This window comes from Urocitellus parryii, chromosome 11 (assembly GCF_045843805.1).
Source record: "Urocitellus parryii isolate mUroPar1 chromosome 11, mUroPar1.hap1, whole genome shotgun sequence".
In the NCBI taxonomy this organism is placed as follows: Eukaryota; Metazoa; Chordata; class Mammalia; order Rodentia; family Sciuridae; genus Urocitellus; species Urocitellus parryii.
Window position 1 is genome coordinate 22,781,982 of NC_135541.1, and position 26,533 is coordinate 22,808,514.

Genomic DNA, 26,533 nt, shown 5'->3' on the forward strand with positions numbered 1-26,533 from the left:
CCCTTCCCCCTAAAGCTAAACATCTTTCCTCTCTGTTAGTATCTGCAACTGCTTTCTACAGGGCTCAGCCTATTATTGAGTTCATGTGTGAGGTTTTAGACATTCAGAACATCAATGAACAGACCAAACCTCTAACAGACTCCCAGCGTGTCAAGTTTACCAAAGAAATCAGAGGTAGGTGTTTCCATTAATATAGTCTTGGTGAGGCAACTATGTATGGTGTAAGTGGCCTTGGCTTTGAAGTCAGAAAAGGTTGGGCTTCCATCCCAGCCTAGTTAGTTGGGCAAGTTCCTTAACCACCTACCTAATAATTTAAATAAACTAACACTGTGAGTCCTGGTTTATTTAAATTATTCATCTCAAGGAACAGGCAATAATATATGTCTGCAGAGTTGTGAGAATTAAATGCAATTAGGTTTACAAAGTTTCCTGGTACAATATCTGTCATGTGTCAGTCTCTCAATAAAATTATCCTTACCTACTTAAAAACTTTACCAGCTACATGCAGTGGCACACATCTGTAATCCCAGTAGCTTGGGAGGCTGAGGCAGGAGGATCACAAGTTCAAAGTCAGCCTCAGCAACTTAGCGAGACCCTGTCTCAACATAAAACATAGAAAAAGGGGCTGGGGATTGGTTTGGTGGTTAAGCACTCCTGGGTTCAATCCCTGCCCCCTCCAAAAAAAAACTTTACCTTTTAATAAAATAATGCAAGTTTATTTATTATCCTTTTGGAATTTCTTTTCTTCTTCACTTATAGTTAGCTATATTCTCTCACTATAGTATAAATTTCATGAGGGTTGTCTCCAGAGCTGAGAATAAATTTCAGAATGTAGTTAATACTTATTAAATATTTACTGAATGAATTAACAGAGTATGTTAAACATCTTAGATCATCTGAGTTCTAATTTATTATGCTTAGTTGAGGGGTTTTGCCTGTTAATGATTTTTATTTCTATTTATTTATTTGGTACCAGAGGTTCCTCAGCCTTTTTATTTTGTGAATTCCTGAGGGTCTTGCTAAATTGCCAAGGCTGGCCTCAAACCTGTGATCCTCCTATCTCAGCCTCTTGAGTCTGTGGGATTACAGGTGTGCACCACCTGGCCAGGTAATGTCATGATTTTTTAAAAAAAACAATGTTCAACAAGTTCCAGGCCAGCCACTGCAATTTAGCAAGTCCTTGTTTCAAAATAGAAATTGAAAATGTCTGGAGATGTGACTCAGTAATAAAAACAAAACAAAACAAAAATGCTCCTGGGTTTGATTCCTAGTATGGCAAAAAAATAAAACGAAACAACACTTGAATCAGTTTTTGTAACGTTTTGGCTTTTTTTTTTTTTTTTTTAACTTTAGGTCTCAAAGTTGAAGTGACTCACTGTGGACAGATGAAACGAAAATATCGAGTTTGTAATGTGACTAGACGACCAGCCAGTCATCAAACGTATGTTAATCACATCTAAAATGATATAACATTTTTGGTAACAAAGGAAGCTACTAAAATTATTTGTGAAAACTGTAGTATAATTTTTTAAATATATTTTTTTTATTTGTAGATGGACACAACACCTTTATTTTATGTTTATTTTTATGTGGAGCCAGGGATCCAACCCAGTGCCTCACATATGCTAGGCAAGCATTCTATCACTGAGCCACATGTAGTATAATTTTCAAGATTACCAGAATCTTTATTTTAATACCAAAGCTTTAAAAAATGTTTGAAATATTTTTCATAGAGATATTTGTTTCTTTTTCTTTTCTTTTGAGTTGGATCTTGCTTTTTTTGCCCAGGCTGGTCTAGAACACTTGGGCTCAATCACTTCTCCAGCCTTAGCCTCCTAAGTAGCTGGGACTACAGCTATGTGCAGTTACACCCACCTTGGACAGATTTTTATGAAACATATTTCCTGCCTTCAATTCCATTCACCTTTTAAAATTAGCATGTTAAACATAGGTCAACTTTTATTTAACAATGCAGAGCCATATTATCAGCATCATTTATCATACTGTTGTAGTTCTCAATACAGGGCCTGCAAGTTCTGTTGAAACCTAGAAGTCATATAACCCTGTCATGGGAAGACTTATATTGTTTTGTAATTTTTTTGTTGTTGTTGGGAAGGGGGGTGCCAGGGACTGAACTCAGGAGCCAGGGATTGAACTCTTTCTGAGGGTCAGCAGTAGAGAGCTCACCTAGCACGTGTGAGGCCCCGGGTTCAATATTCAGCACTACATAAAAATAAATAAATAGAATAAAGATATTGTGTCTAGTGAAAACTAAAAAAAACAAATATAAAAAAAATTCTTTCAATTTTTGAATTAAATTTTTTTGTAATCATAGTTTAACAAACAGATCATTTCAATTGAATTCTTTTCTTGTGGTTCACAACTAAAGACTAAAGAGACAACTGAAAATACTCAAAGATTGATCTTGTTTGTTTGTTTTGGGCTGGGGGTTTGGTGATGCAAAGGATTAAACCCTTGTGCAAGGGCCTTGTGCAAGGGCCTTGTGCAAGCTTAGCACGTGCTCTGTCACTAAACCACACCTGCTGCTCCGATCTTTGTTTTTTAAGTGACTGATCAAGGTAGGAAAATGTTAATAGGCTCTATTTGTTTACTTATTTAGGAAAATTTGAATTTCTAAAATTCTCTCCCATAGTTTTCCTTTGCAGCTAGAAAATGGTCAAGCGATGGAATGTACAGTAGCTCAATATTTTAAGCAAAAGTATAGTCTACAGCTGAAATATCCCCATCTTCCCTGTCTCCAAGTGGGACAAGAACAAAAGCATACATACTTGCCACTTGAGGTAAGCTAAACTACATTTTGTTTTGCCAATCTGCCAATCTCTTGTGTTATTATTATTATTATTATTATTATTGTTATTATTATTAAAGATACCACTCTAAAGTGGTGGTAGGATTTAATCTTTCTGAAGTATTTTGGGTAGATAACTTCACTGTCTCACAGTTTTTATTTTTCTAGAAATGGAGGATATAGGATAATTTGGCAAAAGCTTACAATGAAGAAACCCATTACTGCACAGACTAATTTCTCTTTGTCTCTTGGCAGGTCTGTAACATAGTGGCAGGACAGCGATGTATAAAGAAACTCACAGACAATCAGACTTCCACGATGATCAAAGCCACAGCAAGATCTGCTCCTGACAGACAGGAAGAGATCAGTAGACTGGTCAGTAAGGCCTGGTCTTCAAGATCAGCCAGCTCTAAGATGAAAAAACAAAAAACTAGAAGATTCCTGATGGGACACAGTTACTCTGGTTTTTATATATGCAAACTTTCTGGGTTTTTTTTTTGTTGTTGTTGTTGTTGTTGTTTTTTTAGGTGAAGAGTAACAGTATGGTGGGCGGACCTGATCCTTACCTGAAAGAATTTGGGATTGTTGTGCACAATGAAATGACAGAGCTCACAGGCAGGGTGCTTCCAGCACCAATGTTGCAATATGGAGGACGGGTAAGCTTTAAAAAAAAAAAAAAAAAAAAAAAATCCCAGCAAGCTTCTGCCACGCCGGTCAAAAGAAGATTATAATCCAGAATTTTTCTACTTCACCACATTGAATTTACCCATAGTTGTGCTTATTATTGCTTTTTGTCTTCTGGCTTATGCCAGATAGAATTTTGTTTATTCCCTCCTCAACATTAAAATGGCCTTAGATTGTAATGTCTTTCTCTTTTCTTTTGTTTCTTTTTTTTGTTTTGTTTTGTTTTAAAGAATAAAACAGTAGCCACACCCAACCAGGGTGTCTGGGACATGCGAGGAAAGCAGTTTTATGCTGGCATTGAAATTAAAGTTTGGGCAGTTGCTTGTTTTGCGCCTCAGAAACAATGTAGGGAAGATTTACTAAAGTGAGTATCTTCGTATTTTCAGCCTAGTAGTATCCCTTCCAGATATGAAAGTACCATCCTTATGTGAATGTGCTGTGTACACTGGCACTAAATCCCTGACTCCTGTAGTGATACCCTCTGGCTCTGTGGAAAAGACCTTGTGTTATAGTAAATTGCAAACGTGGGAATTACATTAAGAACCTGACTCAGTTTCTATATATTTAGAACAGAACTTTGTGAGTGACAATGCTAAAGCAACGCTACTTGGAGAATTCTTAGTTCAGATTCCTTTCCTGCTAATTTTATCTTTCAGCTAAGATAAAAACTCACTTATTTTTAGCCATTATTATTTACTAGTGTAGCCGGGTGTGGTGGCGCACGCCTGTAATCCCAGCGACTCGGGAGGCAGAGGCAGGAGGATCGCAAATTCAAAGCCAGCCTTAGCAATGGCAAGGCGCTAAACAACTCAGCGAGACCCTGTCTCCAATAAAATACAAAATAGGGCTGGGGATGTGGCTCAGTAGTTGAGTGCCCCTAAGTTCAATCCCTGGAACCCAAATAATGATGATGATGATGATGATGATGATAATAATAATAATACTTTACTAGTGATCCTGTTTGATGGCAAGATCACTAGCTGGAAGTATTGGCTCACATCTTACAGATGCATCTATCTACATAAAGGAAGTTAAGGAAAAGGTGAAAAAGTCAAGTGAGCTGAGATGAAAGAAAGGAATCCTACAAAATATTGGCAAAGAAATTATTGTAAAATCTTTATACATAGATTGAAATAACATCTTAAATTTGAAATTTAAAACTTAAAAGTGAATTTCAATTTTAAGTGATCTCTTTTGATACTATTATTGAAACAGATCTTTTACAAGTTAGATGGTAATCCTAAATACACTGGTTTTGTAATAGCAAGTTTCTGTGTTCTCAGTTGAGTACAAGCTTACCCAACTCTTCTTGTATGCCTTACCAAAATGTTTATTACCTGAAATTTTGATCCTCTTTTCTTCTGAATAGAATGACTAATTTCAATATTTTAAAAAATCTTTGAACAGGAGTTTTATTCTAGTCTTGGGGCCCAGCTGAGCCATAATCATTGAAAATTTCAAAATGATGGAGCTGGCAGTTTAGCTTAGTAGTAGAGATTTGTTTAGCATGTGCAAGGTTCAATTCCTGGGTTCAATGCTTGGGTTCAATCCCTGGCACTGGAAAAAAATCAAAACGATAATCTGATGATTTATTAATACAGATTCTTATCTACTATAATTGCAGTAGTACAACTGCCAGTCTATTTTGGCAACTAGTTAAAAAATTTTTTTGTTTGTTTATTTGTTTGTTTCTAATTTTGGCTAAGAATTTGCAGAACTGAAAGTATTTTAAGAGGCTATTCATGCTAAGAATGTGCACTGAAATGAAAGCACTATGCCACTGGTTTTTTTTCCAACAGAAGTTTCACTGACCAACTGCGTAAAATCTCCAAGGATGCAGGAATGCCCATCCAGGGTCAGCCATGTTTCTGCAAGTACGCACAAGGTGCAGACAGCGTGGAGCCCATGTTTAAACATCTGAAAATGACATATGTGGGCCTACAGCTGATAGTTGTTATCTTGCCGGGAAAGACACCAGTATATGGTATGGATCACTTTAATGCTGAATGAGGGATGATTTCAAGTAGTAGGTGTGACAGTCAGGATAAGCTAGGTAGGGCTAGCTAGGTCACAAAAAATCTCAAACTCTCCGTGGTTCAAAAGAAGAAAATTGTGGGTAGGGGTATACTCAAAGGTAGAGCCCTTGCCTAACATTCACAAGGCCCTTTCTTGCTCCTGCTTTGTATCTATTGAAGGTAGATGGTGACTTCTGCTCCTTGCCATCATGTCATACCCACTCTGGGACCCAGATTGGCAGAGCAGTCACTATTTGGAATGTTGCTAGCCCTCCACTCTCTTTTCTGTTTGCATCTCCTTGGCCATAACCAACCATATGGAGGACAGGAGGACAGGTGGGGATGTGGGCAAGAAATGCAGTACAATCCTGTCACGGCCTAGAAAACTGGGAGAACTGGAATGTGTGATGAAAAGCACTTAGAAATATCAGAGTGGGGATGAGGAGGGGGCGGAGCCTGCCACTTCCAGAAGAGGATCTGCTTAGTTTGTATCTATTATAACAGTGATACAAAGTTCTTTTGGTTATCATGGAAGTAAAGGTTGTAGGAGCCACTGACCAGCCCTTAGACTTTATAAAACTGTCTTCATCCCTGTCTGTGTTTGCTTCTTTTGTTATTTTCTGTTTATCCCTAGTGTTGGGAGTGGGGAGCAGAAAAGTAAAATTCAAAGGGCTGGGAGGGAGAAACAAGTGGGAGGAGATTGATTCCTTTGCCAGAGCAGTTATGTGGGAGAAGAAACCTCAAGGGACTGAGCAAGTGGTGGCAGACAGCACCAAAGAATAAGGGAAGCAGGCTGGCATCAAGGCCTGCAAGAAGGAGAAGAGGAGCCTGGAGAACCAATCCAAGGGAGGCCTACCTTGGAGGATGAGCAGATGAAATGACCATCTACTCCAGTGCTAAGCATCTTAGCACTATATAATAGTTGCTCTGTTAATGTTAATGTGTGGGGTCTTTTACTCTTGGTAAAGGAAATTAATTAAAATAATTAACTTATTTTTGTAGCGGAGGTAAAACGTGTTGGAGATACCCTTCTAGGTATGGCCACACAGTGTGTCCAGGTGAAAAATGTAGTGAAGACCTCACCCCAAACCCTTTCCAATCTTTGCCTGAAGATAAATGCAAAGCTTGGAGGAATTAACAATGTACTTGTACCTCATCAAAGGTAAGATTCTAACTTCTGTTTTTTCTACATTTGCTTAACATCTAACTTACATAATTTATGGTAAAGCATAGGTATCTCAAATATGTATCTTGATTATTATTTGTTTTATATGTGCACACTCATGTACCATCCACTACCCAGTTATGATGTAGAACATTTCCAGCACCAAGTTAGGCTTCCTCTGGCCCCTCCAAATAGATGAGGGGTGTAGTTCAGTGTTAGAGTACTTGCCTAGAACACTTGAGGCCCTGAGTTCAATCTCCAGCATCACCAACGAAAAGCAAAACAAAACAAAATAGATGTCCCCTTCGCAAAGGTAACCACTATTTTGACCTCTATCATCATAGATTAGTTTTGCCTAATTTTGACCTTGATATAAACGGACTCATATAGTATGTATTATATTGTGTATCTTCTTTTGCTCCACGTTATTATCTATGAAATTCATTTATGTTGTTGCATTTCACAGTAGTTCATTCTTTCTCATTGCTGTGCATTATTTCATTATATGAATAACTCACAAGATTTTATCTGTATGGAAGATATTCTTATACATTTATTGTATAATTTTGCATTTTTTGGTGAGTGTGAGCATTATTTCTTTTGTGTGAATTCCAGGTATGAGATTGCTGAGTTATAGAGAATACAGTTATAGAGAATATTTATGTTTTGCATCAATAGATACAATCAAGTACTTTTCCAAGTTTCTATACTGATTTACTTCCCACTGAGAGTTCTAGTTGCTTTATACCAACACAGGGAATTATCAGTTCTTTTGTGAATCTTTTTCACTAATACATCTTTGTGGTTTATGGAATATAAGTCCTTTCTAGGATATATGTATTACATAATGTCTTTTCCTATTCTGTGTTTTGTGTTTTGCCTTTTCACTCTGCTAAATAGTTACTTTTTTTTTCTTTTTTTCTTTTATTTTTTGGTAATACTGAATATTGCATCCAGGGCCTCAGGCATAGTAGGGAAGTGCTCTACCTTTGAGGTATAGTCTCATCCTTTAAAAAAATTTTATCTTAAAGCCAGCTGCAGTGACAGACACATACCTTTAATCCCAGGTACTCTGAAGACTGAGACAGGGGGATTGCAAAATGAGGCCTAGTACATTGAGGCCTGCCTCCTGTACTAGTCAAGAGCTCTGATACTGAGCTACATTCCCAACTTCTATAAACTTTAATGAAGCTGAGTTTATTTTAATTTTTTTTTTCCAGTTCTGGGGATTGAACCCAAGGCCTAATGCATGGTAGACAAGTTCTTTACCACTGAAATACATCCTCAGTCCTGCTCAACTTTCTTTTTTTTTTTTAAATATTTATTTACTTTTTAGTTATTGGCGGACACAACATCTTTGTTTGTATGTGGTGCTGGAGGATCGAACCCGGGCCGCACGCATGCCAGGCGAGCGTGCTACCGCTTGAGCCACCTCCCCAGCCCCTCAACTTTCTTTTTAATATTTATTTTTTAGTTGTAGTTGGACACAGTATCTTTATTTTATTTATTTTTATGTGGTGCTGAGGATCGAACCCAGGGCTTCACACATGCTAGGCGAGCGCTCTACCGCTGAGCCACAGCCTCCCTGATCAACTTTTTTATGTCCTGTTAAGTAACCTCGCTTGAGGGCTGGGGCTATATATAACTCAGTGGTAGAGCATTTGCCTAGCATGCACAGGCTGTGGGTTTGATCCCTGGTACCTTTAAATAAAGAAGGAACCTTGCCTGTTTAACCCCAGTGGCTTTTTGTTTAAATTTGAATTTGTCAGACCCATTCTAGAGTAACCAAATGCCAAAGCAAGACAGTGATATTATAAGCAAAGTACTGGCTAAAAGTTAGGAGATTAGCCAGGCATGGTTGTGCACACATGGAATCCCAGTGGCTTGGGAGGCTAAGGCAGGAGAATCATGAGTTCAAAGCCAGCCTCAGCAACTTAGCAAGGCCTTAGAAATTCAATGAGACCCTGTCTCTAAATAAAATATTAAAAGGGCTCAGGGTGGGGTTGGGGATATGGCTCAAGCAGTAGCGCGCCCGTCTGGCATGCGTACGGCTCGGGTTCGATCCTCAGCACCACAAACAAAGATGTTGTGTCTGCCGGAAACTAAGAAATAAAATATTAAAATTCTCTCTCTCTCTCTCTCTCTCTCTCTCTCCTCACTCTCTCTTAAAAAAAAAAAAAAAAAAAAAAAAAAAGGGGCTCAGGGTATGGCTCAGTAGTTAAGTGCCCCTGGATTCAATATCTGGTACAAAAAAAAAAAAAAAGGGCTGGGGTTATAGCTCAGTGGTAGAGCACTTGCCTAGCATGTGTGAGGCACTGGGTTTGATTCTCATTGCTCATTATAAATAAATAAAAATAAAGGTCCTTTGACAACTAAAATAATTTTTTTTAAAAGGAGATTTGAGTATTGGTGCCCGTATGAACTTTTTTCGTTCTTTCTTTTCTGTATTGCTAGGGATCAAACCTAGACCCTCACATATACCAGCATCTTTCAAGATAATAATATCTGCCTTATCAAATCTAAAATATTGTTTTTAATGTGAAATCCTATATGTGAAAATGATTTGAAAAGTTAAATTTAGGACTGTAGCATTAGTCATTGCTGTATTTGAAAAGAGGGTGTGATGTTGAGTGACTTGTACTTATGCAATCTTATCACAATTCTCATTTCTGTTCTTGAGTGAAACATCTGGGTAAATAAATCTTTTTTGAAACATTGGTGATAAGGCATACAGGTCATAGGGAAAGAACCTAAGATCACTTAATTTTTACTTCATTCTTTTGAGATAATACAGTGGCTTAGAGTGCAAACTTCGGTGTCGATTTCTTGGGTTTGTATTCTGGTTTTACACTTCCTAAGTCTGTGATCTTGGGCACAGTCTCTATTCTCTTATGTCTCATCTTTTTTTTAAATCTAGAAAATAGAGAAAAATTTTACCTTTTTCATAGAATTGTTGTGAAGACTAAATGAGTTAATACAGGTAGAGTAGCAGGGTAGCTCTCACATAATATACACGAGCTGATACTATGTTGTTCATATACATGGCACATATGTTTGTTGTTATTAATTGTTCTATGCTGAGCCTGTGTTTCCTGATGATAGAGAAATAAACAGCACACAGCCTCTGTCTTCATGGAATCTCATCTTTAATACCTGTTACATGAGATTGTTAGATTTGGGATGCTTCCTAGATGAAAAATGAATACTCACAGTCCCAAATCCTATATTTAAGAATTTTAAAACTTCAATCATATTTTTTTCTCCCCCCCCTTCTTTTGGCTAGCTTTAACCAGAGAAACATGCAAGCCATTTTTTTTTCCTTGATTCCTTAGATAGAGAAATCAGTGCCAAATAAATGAGTTCATTCTTTCGATAAATATTTATTCAGTGCCAAGTATGAGCTAAAGCAGTGTTCTAGGCACTAGGAAATAACAGTGACCAAAACGAAACAAGACATCATTCTAAACCCTTATAGAGCTTACATTCACAGGCGTGTACAGACAAAAAGATAAAATAAATAAGTGAAAATATATAGTATAAGTGATAAACATTATGGAGAAAAATAAAACCAAGAAAAAGATAGGCTTGATTCTGTTCCTGAGTTGCACATTTTAAAGAGAATTGAGGTTTGGGTACTTTTATGTTCTCTCCTTGTAGGCACAGATTCTCTCTTAAGATTATATCTATGATCATGATAATGATACAGTTTTTCGAGACCCAAACATTTTCACCCGTATGTCTGAGTGGCGCTGTTTCCTTGATTCTGAGCAGGCCCTCGGTGTTCCAGCAACCTGTCATCTTCCTGGGAGCAGATGTCACTCACCCTCCAGCGGGAGATGGGAAGAAGCCCTCCATAGCGGCCGTGGTGGGCAGTATGGATGGCCACCCCAGCAGGTATTGCGCCACGGTTCGGGTGCAGACTTCCCGGCAGGAGATCTCCCAAGAGCTCCTCTACAGTCAGGAGGTCATCCAGGACCTTACTAACATGGTTCGAGAACTTCTGATCCAGTTCTACAAATCCACGCGCTTCAAACCCACTCGCATCATCTATTACCGCGGAGGGGTATCCGAGGGACAAATGAAACAGGTACTCTCATTAGCCCATTGTTGCCATCTGGAGCTTCTAGGAATCTAAAGGGGCTTCCTCCCATGGGCTCCTCAGTAAATCAGCTCTGAGAGATACTCTCTGAGACATGATTCCATTTCTGTCTCCTAGGTAGCTTGGCCGGAATTAATAGCGATTCGAAAGGCATGTATCAGTTTGGAGGAAGATTATCGGCCAGGAATAACATATATTGTGGTGCAAAAGAGACATCACACAAGACTGTTCTGTGCAGATAAAACAGAAAGGGTAAGAAGATGGTAGTGTAAAGTTTCATTATCTGACTCTGTGGCAAGGGAATCTGGTTTTGGTTTTGGTTTTGGTTCTGGTTCTGGAGATTGAAACTAGGGCCTTGTGCACACTAAGCATCCTGCTCTACCACCCAATGCCCCTGAATGCCTCCTTCTCCCTCCCTCCCTTCCTTTGCACTACTAGGTATTAAACCCAGGGTGGTGGTTCTACCACATCCCCAACCTTTTTTTTTTTTTTTTTTATTCTGAGACAAGATCTCTCTAAATTGTCCAAGCTGGTCTTGAATTTCTGATTCTCCTACCTCAGCTCCTACCCCACAGAATAGCTGTGGGGTACAAGACTGTGCCATCACTTCCAGCCAGATCTGAAGTGGGCATATTTATATTTATTTCCCTCAAAAGCACAAGTACCTAATAATAATTTAATAAACATAGTAATTGCAGTTGAGTTTACATAGCTAATTCTGAATGGTACAAATTTCAGGAATGAATTTTCTTTTGTGTGATAGAAATGCTGTCTTCTAGAGCTTTATTGGGGAAGGGGAGTAAGAAACACACCAAGTACATTAGGGTGACAAAGATAACCTTAAGGGGGAGTTTATCTGTTTGAACTTCATTGCCACTTGCTGTTTTTTACTGCCAATGCCTGGACCACAGTTGGAAGTAAAGAATTTCTCTTCCTGGGACTGGGTTGTAAGTGAGTGCTAGAGCACTTACCTAGCATGTATGAGGCACTGGGTTCAATACTCAGCACCACATAAAAAGTAAATAAATTCAATAAACGTCTATCAACAACTAAAAAATATTTTAAAAAGTTTTCTCCCCAAACTATTTTATATCAGTGTAGAGAATTCCTTATTTTAGCATACAGTTTTCAAATTGGTACAAGAGGGCTGGGGTTGTACCTCAAGGTGGAGAGCGTACCTTGCACATGTGAGGTACCATAAAAATAAATAAATAAAATAAATGTGTCCATCTACAACTAAAAAAATATTTTTTAAAAATTGGTACAAGAGTCTTATTATGTTGCCCAGGTTCGTCTTGAACTCATGAGATCAAGTGATCCTCCTGCCTCACCTTTTTGACTAGCTGTGACTATGGTCCTGAACCACTGTGCCCCCACAGTTTTGCTTCTTTGATATTTTATGACATTACTTCATTTTGTCCAGACCCTCCCTGATCCATCTCCAAGAGATCAGACCTTTTCATTGCCTTATCATGAAATCTGGTTGGCCACATTCCCACTATTTTCAAGTACACCCTTTGCTTCTTGTCTAATCCAAGAATGAGGTGTTTCTTTTTGTCTCTTTTCTTTCTTTATTTCCCCTCTTCCCCTTCTTCCTCCTCCTTCTCCTTCTTTTTTTAAAAATTCTTACAGGCTAGGCAAATGCTCTACCACTGAGCTACATCCCCAGCCCTTTTCATTTTATTTTGAGACAGAGTCTTAACTAAGTTGCTCTTGTGATCCTCCTACCTCAGCCTCCTAAGTAGCTGGGATTACAAATGTGAACCACCACACCCCACTTGTTTTTATTTCTGAATCTTTAAAGAACCAAGGTTGGCTGGGATGATGGCACACACCTGTAATCCCAGTGGCTCAGGAGGCTGAGGCAGGAGGGTGGTGAGTTCAAAACCAGCCTCAGCAAAAGTGAGACACTGAGCAACTCAGTGAGACCCTTTCTCTAAATAAAATACAAAATAGGGTTGGGGATGTGGCTCAGTGGTCAAATGCTCCTGAGTTCAATCCCCAGTACCCCCATCCAATTAGAAAATTTTAAAAAGTAATAGAGAGCAAAGGTTTTTTTTTTTTTTTTTCTCTCTGTGGGCCTACCAATCAGTTTAAATTAAAAATATTGTCTTGCCAGGTGCAGTGGCACAGGCCTTAATCCCAGTGACTTAGGAGGCTGAGGCAGGGGAATGGCCAAATTCAAGGCCAGCCTCAGCAATTTAGGAAGATGCTCAACAACTTAGTGAGACCCTGTCTCAAAATAAAAAAGGGCTGGGGATGGGGCACAGTGGTAAAACACCCCTGGGTTCAATCTCCAGTACCAAAAATAAAAAATAAAGGGGCTAGGAATGGAGCTCAGTGTTAGAAGGCTCCTGAGTTCAGTCTCCAGTACCTTAAAAATAAATAAATAAAATAAAAATGTTGTCTTGTAAATTTCCCAAACTCTGACTCAACAGGACTTTTTAGATTTTGCTAAAACTTTGTTAATACAAATTTTCTGAACACTTACCTGAATGCTGGGCACAAAATATCCTGCCACCCATCCTCAACAGCTGTGGTCACCTCTACACACTTCTATGAACTTGCTGTCCTTGTAGCCTTAGGACTTTCCAAAATCCTAGGCTATTTCCTACTTCTGTTCTTTACCATCCGGTGTCACTACACTCCTTGTAATACTGATAGTTGCAGTTCTTGGTTTACTTCATATCACTGATCCTTACCAACATTTCCAGTTCTCTAAACGTGCCTCTTGCCATCTCTAAATCTGAATTAGTTCACTTGACATTTCCTTTGCTTCTACTCTCTAGCTGACAAGAGTTACTGGAGGGAAAATAATTTGTTCAATCAGGAACCATATTATAAGTACATGATAACAAATTGCAAATCTCAGCCAGGGGCTGGGGATGTGGCTCAAGCGGTAGCGCGCTCGCCTGGCATGCGTGCGGCCCGGGTTCGATCCTCAGCACCACATACCAACAAAGATGTTGTGTCCGCCGAGAACTAAAAAATAAATATTAAAAAAAAAATTCTCTCTCTCCTCTCTCACTCTCTCTTTAAAAAAAAAAAAAAAGTTAAAAAAAAATTAAAAAAAATCTCAGCCAGGCCTTAGATTCTGTAATTTTAAAATGTATACTATTCTCCCTAGCATATGTTCCAAACCTTTATATTTTTTTTTTCAAGTCCCCTACCTACCCATGTTGTTCTCACCGTCAACTAAGTCCTACCTTCTATTTCCCCAGAAAATAAGATCTGGAAGATGTGAGTGTTCTCAGATGGCTCTTTTCTAATTTAGTTAAATTTTGTGTTTTGTTTTTGTTGTTTTGTGGTGCTGCAGATCAAACCCAGGACCTAGTGCATGCTAGGCAAGAGTTCTACCACCAAGCCACATCCCTGTCCCAAATCTTCTGCTTTCTTATCTTCTTCTAACATCCCAGGCTAATTCTCCATCTTTATTTTTGGGTTTTCTTTTTTCTTTCTTTCTTTCCTTTTTTTTTTTTTGGTACCAGGGATTCAGGGGCACTGTACCACTAAGTAACATCCCTGGCCCTATTTTGTAGTTTATTAGAGACAGAGACTCACTGAGTTGCTCAGTGCCTCAGTGTTGCTGAGGCTGGCTTTGAACTCATGATCCTCCTGTCTCAGCCTCCCAAGCCACTGGGATTACAGCCACCACACCGGTTCCGTCTTTGCTTTTGACCCTAATTCTTTCTGCGTTCTCTAGAGACTCAGTTCATTAGTGACCCTTTCTGTTTTTAGAATTTCAGTCTTTCTCATCCTGTGACCTCTTTTTCACCCTATACACTTGCCCCTGCCTTCCTCGATTCTTCCATTAAACATCCCTTAGTCTACCTGATACCTTATTTTTCTTTCTTTCTTTCTTTCACGGCTTAACTTTTTGCAAAAACAATCACTTGGCTTTCTGTCCTTACCTGCTCTCATCAGACTTCAATTCTCTAGACTGACTTCAATTTCAGGAAGTCCAGAGATCAAGAGGTGTTCCTTCCCTCAGTGCCTTGCTCATCTCTAAGGGGGTCAGATTCCCTCACTGACCTCTTCTTAGAACTTCACACAAAGTTTGCCTCCTTTGGACTTAGCAGTCTGACTGTCTAGGTTTGCTCCCCACCTTGTAATCAGGTTTCTTCTGACTCTTCTTCCTCCTGTGTCCATGAAACACTGCTGCTTCCTGGCATTTTATACTTCTCTCTTCTCAACTTCAACTCTCTCTTTAGTCTCATCCCCTTTTCTAGGCTCATTTATTTTCTTATCAATTCCTAAATCTGTATTTCCTGCCCCCAAACACTCTATGCAACTCCTGATCTGTATTTCTAATTATCTACCAGACATATTCACTTAGATGCTTTATAGGCTTTGAATCAGCCAAGACAACCTAGACTGTGCAGCAGTAACAACAACAACAAAACAATCTTACAGGCTTACCAAGATTTATTTCTTGCTTACATTACACATTCACTGGTTGTGCTACAGCTGTGACCCTGCTGTCCTCCCTTCAGAACCCAGGCTGGCAGAGACGCATGTATCTGGAACATTGCCAATCATCGTGGCAGAGGGGAAAAAAGATACGTGACAAGCCATGTGTGGCTCTTAAAGCTTCTGCCCAGTAGTAACACATTTCAGGACACATTTTCTCTGCCAAAGCAAGTCACATGGCCCCTCCTGAGATAATTGGGTGCGGATGTCTAATCTTTCCCCAGGGAGGGGCACAAGAATATTTGGCACCAGCGATATAACCTACCCCAGGCATTTCAAGCAAAACACGTCTAAACCTTCCACTTACTGTTTCATCTCCATCCACAACCTCTTTCTCCTCTAGTTTTTCTTTGATTCTGTTATTTGGCATCACTGTGTATCAAATCGGCCAAGCTGGAAAGCTCAGAGCTGAGTGTAAATTGTTCTCCTCCCTTGTTGTCCCCATGTCCAGTAGGTCAAATAGCCCTCTGTGTTCTACTCGAAGTTCTCTCATCTCAGTTTTTCCTCTTGTGTATCCCTGCTGCCCGAGGCAGAACTTGTCTGTCTCGTAGGAGGCTCCTACCAGTCTCCCTGTCTCCATTTCTCCTTCACAAGTGTCTTCTCCACCCTGCTGTCAGGGCTAGGTTTTTAAAACACGGATCTTATTGTGCCACTCCACTACTCAGAACTCTTCAAGCATTCCACCATTGCTTACAAACACTTTCCTCTGCTGTTTTTCCAAGGGAGCCAAAACAACATTTTCATTTCCTCTTTTGCCATGACTTCATATCCCTCCCATTTTCCATATTCACTGCACATTCTTTTTTGTGTGTGTGGCACTGTAGACTGCACCTAGGGCTTCACACATGCTAGGAAAGCCCTCTGCCACTGAGCTACATACCTGGCCCTTTTTATTTTTACTTTTGAGACAAGATCTCACTAAGGAGCACAGGCTGGCTTCAAAATTGTAATCCTTGGGGCTGGGATTGTGGCTCAGTGGTAGAGCGCTTGCCTAGCATGGGTGGGACCCAAGTTTGATCCTCAGCACCAAATAAAAATGAAGGCATTGTGTTATGTCCATCTACACCCAAAAAATAAATACTTTTTTAAAAAAATTTTAATCCTTCCTCAGCCTCCAGAGCAGCTGGGATTACAGGTGTGGACCACCATGCCCAGCTACGGTGTGCATTCTTATCCTTGGGATGACTATATCCATTCCAATCTTGTAATTATTTTGATTAAGGTATAAAACACACACAGTAAAACTTACTGCCTTTAGAGAATAGTTTTGGCTTAATGTATAGTTTTGACGTGTCTGTCATTCTGTCACCACCACCACAGTAAAGATTTATAAATCTCAAAAAATTATCACCTGCCCTTTTGAAGTCATCCTTTCCATTACCCTTAATCCCTGGCAACTACTGATATGAATTTTGTCCTATAACTTCACCTTTTCCAGAATGTCATGTAACTAAAACCACATAGCCTTTGATCAAGACTGTCTTCTTTTAGGTAGCATAATGCATTTGAGATTCATCTAAGTTACTGTGTATATGAGTAATGTGTTTCTTTTTATTGCTGAGTAGTATTTCGTTATATGGACAAGCCACAGTTTATCTGTTTCTTGTTTTAGGGATACCTGGAGTGGTTGGAGTCTTTGTTCCACCTTTCTTTTCAACTCCTACTTACCCTAAAAGGCATGGCTCAACTATTCTCTCCCCCAGATTTTCCTAGTGCTTTACACATGCCCTTATCACATTGCATTACAGTGCTTGCATTGCATATTACTTTAAGGAAGGCAAGTTCATTAGTTCTTTCTGCCTCTGGCTCTCATCCCCAACATCTGCTGCAGAGCCTAGCACATGGGTGCTCAAGCAATAATTGATGAATTGAATGTGCCTGAATTCCCTTTTCCCCAAGATACCACCTCTATCGGTAGAACTTAAAAAAAAAATTGAAGAGGCTCTATGTGAAGTAATTTTGGGAAATTTTTATCATCTTCTTAAATATTATACTTTAAGAATGCTTCTGAAAAATTATACAGTAGAAAAGCCCCCCATCTTTTTCTGTGCTGGGGATTAAACCCAAGATCTCACACGTGCCAGCCAAGTGCCTTGTCCCTGAGCTACAACCCTATAGCTAAAAAGGAAAACTTTTTAAACTTTGGTTTAACCCTCACGAGGCTGAGGCAGGAGAATTGCATGTTTGAGGCCAGCCTTGACAACTTACCAAGACACTGACTCAAAATAAAAATTAAAAAGGGCTTGGGGATATAGCTCAGAGGTAGAGCACTTGCCTAACATTTGCAAGACCCTGGTTTCAATTCACAGTACTGCCAAAATAAATAAATAAATAAACATTAGGCACAGTAAGAGATTAACAACAACTACTACTGAACAAAATAGAACCCTATACTGTAATTAAAGTTATGTGAATGTGGTCTCTTTATTTCTCTCTCTAAAAATATCTTAATCCCTCATTGTACTTTAGTACTATTTTTGGATCCTGGTTGACTTTAGATAACTGAAATTTGGAAAGCAGAACCTGGGATAAGGGGGAACTACCATAACTCAATTATACTACCTTTGGTACCCAAGTTTACACATGAATTTGATGGAAGGAGGTTTTTCTTTTCTTCTTTTTTAAAAATATTTTTTAGTTATACATGGACACAATATCTTTATTTTGTTTATTCATTTTTATGTGGTGCTGAGGATTGAACCCAGTGCCTCACACATGTGAGGCAAGCACTCTGCCACTGAGCCACAACCCCAGCCCAGAAGGAGGTTTCTCTATACTCAGAATTATTACATGCATTGTTGTATGATCTTTAACCCAAGGTCACAGCAGTTAAAAATGGAGCCAACGAAACTCCCATCAGATTTATACCTCTATGTTAAATACACTTCCTCATGTTGAACTCTGCTATACAGCTGAAGAGTGTAACCAAATAGCAAGATTTAATTCCATTCCTTATAAATGCATGTCTGAATGTCCCTGCTCTGCTTTTCTAGAAGTTTGATTTTAGAAAAACTAAAATCAAACTTCTAGAAAAGTTTGGCCATAGAAAAACCTTAGAATCTTAGAAACACAAAAGATCATCTCTAATTTCTTAGCTGATTATATTAAGGCAGAGAGATATGCTTTATTCAAGATGTATAGTAGCAAGGCTAAGCCTAGATCTGAAACTGATTTCTTAACCCCATTTCAGTACTCTCTTCCTGAAAGAGTGAGTTATTTTAGTGATCCCATGTAAGTATTAGTTTTGTTGAACCTGGTCAATCAGTTGAAAGATTCCTTCATCTTAACTTTTACTAAAAAATTGTGGATTTTTGTTTTAATTTTTTCCCAAGTAAGGTATGAAACTGATTTTTTTCCTCAAGAAACTTATCCATAATTTTCTTTTGTTTTTGTTTTGGCACTGGGAATTGAACCCAGGAGGCTTTACCGTTTAGCTACGTCTCCAGTTCTCTTTACTTAAAAAAAAAAAAAAAAAAAAAAATATATATATATATATATATATATATATATATATATATATTTCCTTTTTTAGTTGTTAATAGAACTTTATTTTTATTTGTTCATATGTGGTGCTGAGAATCGAACCCAGTGCCTCACAATTGCTAGGCAAGGGTTCCACCACTGAGCTAGAACCCCAGCCTTCTTTTCTTTTTTTTTTTTTAATTGATTTTATTTTTTATTTATTTTTTAAACTAATTTTATTTTTTTAATATTTATTTTTTAGGTGTAGATGGACACAACACAATCCTTTTATTTTTATGTGGTGCTGAGGATTGAACCCCGGTCCCACCCGTGCTAGGCGGGTGCTCTACCGCTGAGCCACAATCCAGCCCTGATTTTATTTTTTAAATACATGATAGTGGAATGCATTACAATTCTTATTATACATATAGAGCACAACTTTTCATGTCTCTGTTTGTATATAAAGTATGTTCACACCAATTCATGTCTTCATACATGTACTTTGGATAATGATGTCCATCACATTCCACCATCATTGTTAATCCCCTGTCCCCTCTCTTCCCTTCCCACCCCTCTGCCCTATATAGAGTTCATCTATTCCTCCCATGCTCCCCCTCCCTACCCCACTAGGAGTCAGACTCCTTATATCAGAGAAAACATTTGGCATTTGTTTTTTTGGGATTGGCTAACTTCACTTAGCATTATCTTCAGCTTCATCCATTTACCTGAAAATGCCATGATTTTTTTTCTCTTTTATTGCTGAGTAATATTCCATTGTGTATATATGCCACATTTTTTTAATCCATTCATCTACTGAAGGCCATCTAGGTTAGTTCCACAGTTTTAGCTATTGTGAATTGTGCTGCTATAAACATTGATGTGCCCAGCCCTCTTTTTACTTTTTAAGACAGGGTTGCTGAGCTGGCCTCTAACTTGCAATTCTCCTTCCTCAGCTTCCCAAGTAGAATAGATGTGTGCCACCATGACCAGCATTATCCCTCTTGAATGTTAAATTTTTTCCCCCCAGTGCAGGAGATGGAACTCATGACCTTGCATGTGCTGAGCAACTGCTCTACTACAGAGCTACATCTCTAGCCCTTAAATACTCATTTTCCTTCCTCTGGGAAGATATCAGCATGTCATTTATAAATAGATGACAGTATGAAGCACAGAGCCACAGGTAAACTAATTTTGTGTCTAGACTTCCCTAGAGAGACCCTGGATAGGTATTTGTGTCAGAAAATACTTCAGGATGAATGGTTGGGTTAAGAGAAATGTAGGTGGAATTCAACATCTTGGACTAAACTGTTTTTCAAGATTCCACTTAAGAGCAGTTTATCAACATGTTACCAATTAACACATCAAAGAAGAAAATGGCCTGGGCATAGCTTTCTGACTAATTACTTTTTTTATATTTAGGTGGGGAAAAGTGGCAATGTACCAGCAGGCACTACGGTGGATAGTACCATCACACATCCATCTGAGTTTGACTTTTACCTTTGTAGTCATGCAGGAATTCAGGTAATTTGAAAACTGATTCAGATCATTGGCCTGATAGGAAGATGTTTGCAAAATTTAGCAACTAGCTTGAGTAGACTTGTTATTAAATATTATGCTTAACTTTTTAATACTTATATTCTAAAATTGTTATCTTTTGGTCTGGGTATCTGCTTGTAGGTGTGCTAGGGAGTAATACTTCTGAGTATGAGGATTAGGTTTCAGTTTTCCTCTCAAGTAGTCCACCTATGTTAGAAATACATTAATCCTAAAACTCTCTCTCCAGGGAACCAGCCGCCCTTCACATTACCAGGTCTTATGGGATGACAACTGCTTCACTGCAGATGAGCTCCAGCTACTGACTTATCAGCTGTGTCACACCTATGTGAGGTGCACACGCTCAGTCTCTATTCCAGCCCCTGCATATTATGCCCGGCTAGTAGCATTTAGGGCAAGGTATCATCTGGTGGATAAAGATCATGACAGGCAAGTTTCTCAGGCACAATAAAATCTTTTTCTATTTTACCAGCATGTTAAAAAAAATGAGCTACTACAGAAAACTCTGAAAGATTTAAGTTTCCTTTTAGGGCTTAAATTGCACAGAAGAAATAAATTTGCCTAAGCCTCTGAGAGCTCATAGTGTAACTTCTGGTCCAAGAAGTGCTCAGTCTTGTTTATACTTGTATTGTGTCTCTACAGGAGTCTGATTTGGAGCTGCCTGTGGGTTTCCCATATAGCAAATACATTTCAGTTCTGATTAGGTCCTGAGTAACCTCCAACAGTACCCAGCACAGTGCTCCTATCAGAGCAATCACAAGCCTGTGGATTCTACTTCATGTAAGGGGGTGCCCTGACTAGATCACTTAAAAAAAATTTTTTTTTTAGTTGTTGATAGACTTTTATTTATTTGTATGCTGAGAATCGAAACCAGTACCTCACATATGCCAGGCAAGTGCTCTACTGCTGAGCCCCAACCCCAGCCCTGACTAGTTCACTTTGTTTTTGGTACCCTCTGGAAGAATGCACCAGAGTGAACCTGGGTGTCTGTAGGAGTGGAGCCAGACCTTCTCACCCCCAAATAGGGATCCCAAGAGAATCAGACATTTTGACCTGGTACTGAGCTACTATTAAATAGCTAAACAAGCCCTTTGCATTAATTTTCTTTTCCAAATGACCATCTGTGAAGTGTAGCCCTTTCTGGGCTCTCCCCCAAGTCTGAATTCAGCTGCTAAATAGTAGACATTCCACTGCAAGTCTATTTCTGTAAGGGTTGAAAATACAGTATTATGGAAAATGCCCAGCTGTGGCTTTGTACCTTTCATTCTGTAATATACACTCATTCATTCAACACATTTATTAGGTATTGACTGTGTGCCTGGTACTCTGCTAGGTGCTAGAAATACCAAGATGAGTAAGACAGGCTTCCTGTCTATGGGGATTTTATATTTCAGTGTGGGAGACATACAGGCAAATATAGAAGTGCAGACAGTCTGAATCAATATAGATAAAAGTGCAATAGGAGATTTATAGCTAGCTGAGTATATAGCTGGATTTGGCTCTATGAAGAAGAGAGAAGGATTCTTCCAGGCAGTGAGAACAATGGGCATAAAGGAGAGAAATCAAGTGACATGTTTGTCTGGAGCATATTAAGGGGAAACAGCAAGCCTGAGGCTGGAAAAGTATGTTAGAGTAAGATTGTCTTGTTAAATGTAAAAAGGTCTTCCTGGGATAGAATACACAGGATTTAACAGTATTGAGTATGAGTGGCAGAGGAGAGGATAAAATAAAAGAGGAAAGATTTTGAACCTAAATGATAAGAATAATAATGTGAAGAGAAGTTAGAAGAGAGCTCTTTCTATCACATGATATTCTTAAGGAGTATATTTACAAGTTGTTGGTTACCCCCCAAAAAAAACAAATTTCAGGGGCCTCTCTACTTGTCCAAGGTTGTGTAGCTAGGAGGGGAAAGCAAGAAAAGATGGCTGTGCAGTAACATTTGCAGTGTCTACTATGTTCCAGCACTGTGCTAGGCACAGAGATTCATTCATTCAACCGTTATTGAGACTATATTATGTGGTAAGCCTTACAGATACAGTGGTGAGTAAAATGGACAAAGTTCTTACTTTCTTTGAATTTACATTCCTGTGGATAAAGAAGTAATTACTCAGTTAATAATTTCATTTCAATTGTGTTTAGTACCCTAAAATAAAAGTACAGGATTCTATAAAACCATATTCCAGAAGATCCTGACCTGGACTTAAGAGGCAGGAAAGATTACTATGTAGAAAATGACATGTAACCAAATGAAGCCTAGTAGGAATTAACCAGACACAATGGTCATAGAAGTCCTTATATAGGTATCATTAAAGATTTGATTCTTATAGACATTATTTTATTTAATTATTGTAACCACTCATTAAATAAGTTGCATTACATTTTTTTCAGTTGATGTTTAGAGAGACATAAATTATTAAAGAAACCCCAGGCTTGAATCTAAGATCTTCTTGGATCCAGTATCATTTGTGCTGTTTGAAACAGGTGAAGTTTGAAGCACTGTTCTGTCATATGTGTTTTTTTTTTCCTTTATTCTCGTTACAGCGCGGAAGGCAGTCATGTGTCAGGACAGAGCAACGGCCGGGATCCTCAGGCCTTGGCTAAGGCTGTGCAGATTCACCATGATACCCAGCACACAATGTATTTTGCCTGAGAGTCTCAGAAAAAAAGAACTCAACCAGTTTGGTACCCCATACAGCCTCAAAATGTTTCAAATGCCTACCGCCTCTAGATAGAGCCAAGTTGACTTCAGTTGGTCTTCTACCAGCAGTTCGGAATAGTTGCACTGAATCTATACTTTGCAGCACTGTCTGATGCATCAACAAATTGAGCCATTTTTTTTAAAGTAATAGATACTCATAGATTATCTTTTCTGATGCACTGGACAGAATTTTTACCTCAATGTGCAAAGGCTGATCAGCCTGAACTTTCTAAAGGACTTTACAAGAAAGGTTTCTATGGAATATTTTGCTAGCTGTGGTGTTCACCGCATCCCTCTAGTCTTATAAGAGAAGATTATCCCTTTTTTTCTGTGTTTATTGAATGGGGGTGTATGCATAAGTGGGAAAGAAAAACCAAACAAACTACTTCAGTTCAGTGTAACTAATTGGATGAGCCCATAGACTTTTTAATGGAGATTTCTGACTTTACCACTGTAAATGCCTTTAACGAGCATTAATTTTTGAAAGTTTTACAGAGTTTTATTAGTTTTACTACTTTATCTTATTGATCTCTGCAGACTTGTGCTGGTGCAAGTATAGACTGCTAGGCAATTGCACTATATTTGGCTGCAGATTCAAACAGGCACTTCTCTTATTCAGTTGACTTTAATGAATGTGTGACATAAACAGATGAAATGCATGTCACAGTGACAGATAATACTGCCATGGAAAAAGTACATGTTTCTCCCTATTTGAAAAAAAAATTAGCTTTTAGTATTTTTCCAAGTTTTCAAAAGTGCCCATTTTATGCTGCTACGGTGTGATTTGTTAGATCTAAATGATTTTTAAACTTTTCTCATAGAAAGTTAACTTTGGCAATAAACATTTTTTAAGGTCCCTCCTCTTCTTCCCCCAATGATGTAGTTTTCTAGATGAGATTTCGGTATGATTTTATCAGCTATTTCTTATATATCATAATCTGGCAATTTCTGAAACCAGTCAGAAAAGACATATATTTCCATGCCTTTTGAAAGAATTGTTTTTTACTTGTTTTATAGTCAGAATCGGTGTCCTGTCATTTTGTTCTAAAATAAGCTAGAACCAGGATGCTTCCTTATTGGATAGGGTTTGCCAGTGATGTTGCACTTGCAAAAAAAAAGTACCAGCATTGAACATTTTTTTCTGGAAATCAAGTTTATTTACACAATTACTTGCAGTGCATTTTTTTTTCCTTTTTCTTTCTCTTTCAACTTGAAATGTACTTGGGTTTTCCTTCCTTTTATTCAACTAAAACTGTGTAGAAAAGGTTGATTTTTCTGAAGATTCTGGAATCCACTCACAGGGAGACAGGATTCCTTTCTTGCCCAAAAAAGGGAGTTGATCTAATGCAAGCATCAATTAAAATGTAAGGGAAAATATATTCTGTATTTAGTGTAGATAATACTTTGTAATGGACGACAGTTACATAGAGTCTTGTTAGTTCCAGCCAGTGTTTCCCAGCCCACATTTTACTGATTGATTTATTCTCCATCCTGGAACCACTGGAGTGAGAGATTAAGGGCCCTCGAGGAGCCATACTCCATTGGCTGAGGAAGATGCTGGGGGAAGAGACAGACACAATGTGGTGAAAACAATTTTGCCGCTTGTCTGGAAACTGCTGGTGGGAAACACTGGATCAGATGGTGAAGGATGTTTGCTTGAACTCATTAGTTGGTCCAAATCTCTTAAACTGGCCTTCTCAAAATCCCAGCAATATAAAGCACTGTTTTTCTTCAGTCTTTTAAACAAGCTTGTAAATACATTGAAGTTTACATTTCCATGTACTGTTGCTCAGCGGCGCCACCAGTGTTTGCTGAGACTGGTCTCTGAATGAGAGTTTTATAATGTCTATCAAGTCCTATAGCTAATTACCATGAGTGCAGATGTCCTTAATCTCTGCAGATAGTGGGAAGAAAGCAAGTTCTGTGACTGAAGCACAACATAGGCATGAGAGAAGAGATGGCAGACGTTAATTTCTTAAGATTTTTCCTTTTTTGCAAATACCTCACTTGGTTAATACAAATCAGGACATGTTGGTGAGGGGCTGGCTGCTGCTTTTATTCACACTTGTTCAGGGAGAGCACAGAAAATACTCTTCAGCATGGCCGCTCTGGACCCAAGAGGAGGAAAAAAATGGAAGCTTTTTAGGAGAAGAAGGACTCTTGGTGGCTGACTGGCTGGCCAGCAGGCACCACACCTGCACTTGAGTGCCTCGGGCTTGCTTCTTAAAAAACGCACAGAACGCTCACCATCTCCTGGCATCTACGGAGCAGGGAGCAAGGCCGAGTGCCCAGAAGCCCTGATACGCTTGCCTGCAGTTGGGCTGTATGCTCAACCTTGAACTATACCTTTTGTAGACCTCAGTCAGTCCTAGTACACTGGGGCCAATCAGTGTGGTGGTGGAGGAAAAGCCGGGAGGCCTATTTTTATAGGAAAACAGTACCAGTAAGCGTGCAATGCTGTCATTTTGGACAAAAAGAAGTAGGATTATTGGGAAAAACTTGCTGAGGGGTGAATCTTTAAAAGATAATTACTGCACAATCAGAATTGCAGCAATTCCATTGCAAGCAAGTCTGAATGCATAGTTTTAATTTAATTTGGCTTGACCAGCCAATAGGTAAACCCCCTTGGGACTGACTGAATCGTTATGCATGTGTCAATCAATGGGAGGTGTGCATTCTCTAGAAGTAGTGTTAGGCTGTTTGGTTTTTAAAAATGCAGCCTGTTTAGGCTCTGTCATGTGGTGTGAAAGATTTAAATGTAGCAATGCTAAAGAGTAACAATTTGAGGATAAGGAGCAGGACATTAAGAGAGTGGTGAAGACCCAAATGTTGAACTAATTATGTTTTGTTGTTGTTATTGTTAGCTGTTATAAAGCGAACCAGCTGGTGTAATGCAGCCAGCATTCTGGGCAGGCAGAACATATTCATTCTTACTGTAAATTCTATTTGCTGCTTCCAAAGGTGATGATTTACATGCAGACATGTTCTATATGGTCTGTATTTTAGGATCTGGTGCCCAGCCTATATCAGAGCTTTCCTATCTGGCTGAGCTACCTACCCCTTCCCATGGGCAAAGGTTTAACAAAGCTCACCCTCTCCACCCTGTCCTAGCAACCTTTTATGGTGTGCTGTAAGGTTTTCTTGCTCAATAGCAAGGTGGTTACTCTGCTTTCATTTTAAGAAGGTGGAGGCTGAGGGCATTGTATCAATACTGCTTCAACTCCAAGAATTTTTCCTTGTAAAATTAAAGGAAAGAGCTTGTTATCTACCAATTAACCATTTTCTTATCCCTTGCTATTGACATATTCATGCTTTTTCATGTCTAGTGGCTGAAAATGTTTGCATTGGTTCATTTGACTAATGGTGTGATTTTTGTTCCTCTACTGTTAGACTTGTAATGTTTTAAAATGTATTTTATTAAATTTGGACTGGATGTATGTCTCTAGCAATACGAGGTACTTTCTAAGCTATTAAGGGAGGGGTTGTATCCCCATGTGGAGATAAAATAATGGTTGTTTAAATTTGCAAAATTTTTTTTTTTGGCCTGCAGGGATATTTTGTGTTCATGTGTCCAAAA

At 38.8% G+C, this 26,533-nt stretch overlaps 1 protein-coding gene across 1 annotated transcript in view; it reads left to right on the forward strand.

The window, feature by feature from the left end:
• Ago4 (argonaute RISC component 4) overlaps positions 1-26,533 on the forward strand; it is a 38,855-nt gene extending 12,322 nt beyond the window's left edge. Inside the window, exons 6-18 of the mRNA XM_026393364.2 lie at positions 40-174; positions 1,354-1,441; positions 2,654-2,801; positions 3,065-3,184; positions 3,337-3,465; positions 3,724-3,857; positions 5,293-5,477; positions 6,511-6,670; positions 10,445-10,760; positions 10,890-11,024; positions 20,124-20,225; positions 20,488-20,687; positions 22,800-26,533. Coding sequence (XP_026249149.1) covers positions 40-174; positions 1,354-1,441; positions 2,654-2,801; positions 3,065-3,184; positions 3,337-3,465; positions 3,724-3,857; positions 5,293-5,477; positions 6,511-6,670; positions 10,445-10,760; positions 10,890-11,024; positions 20,124-20,225; positions 20,488-20,687; positions 22,800-22,908 — 1,961 coding nt within the window. The 3' untranslated portion in view covers positions 22,909-26,533. The remainder of the gene's footprint in view (positions 1-39; positions 175-1,353; positions 1,442-2,653; positions 2,802-3,064; positions 3,185-3,336; positions 3,466-3,723; positions 3,858-5,292; positions 5,478-6,510; positions 6,671-10,444; positions 10,761-10,889; positions 11,025-20,123; positions 20,226-20,487; positions 20,688-22,799) is intronic.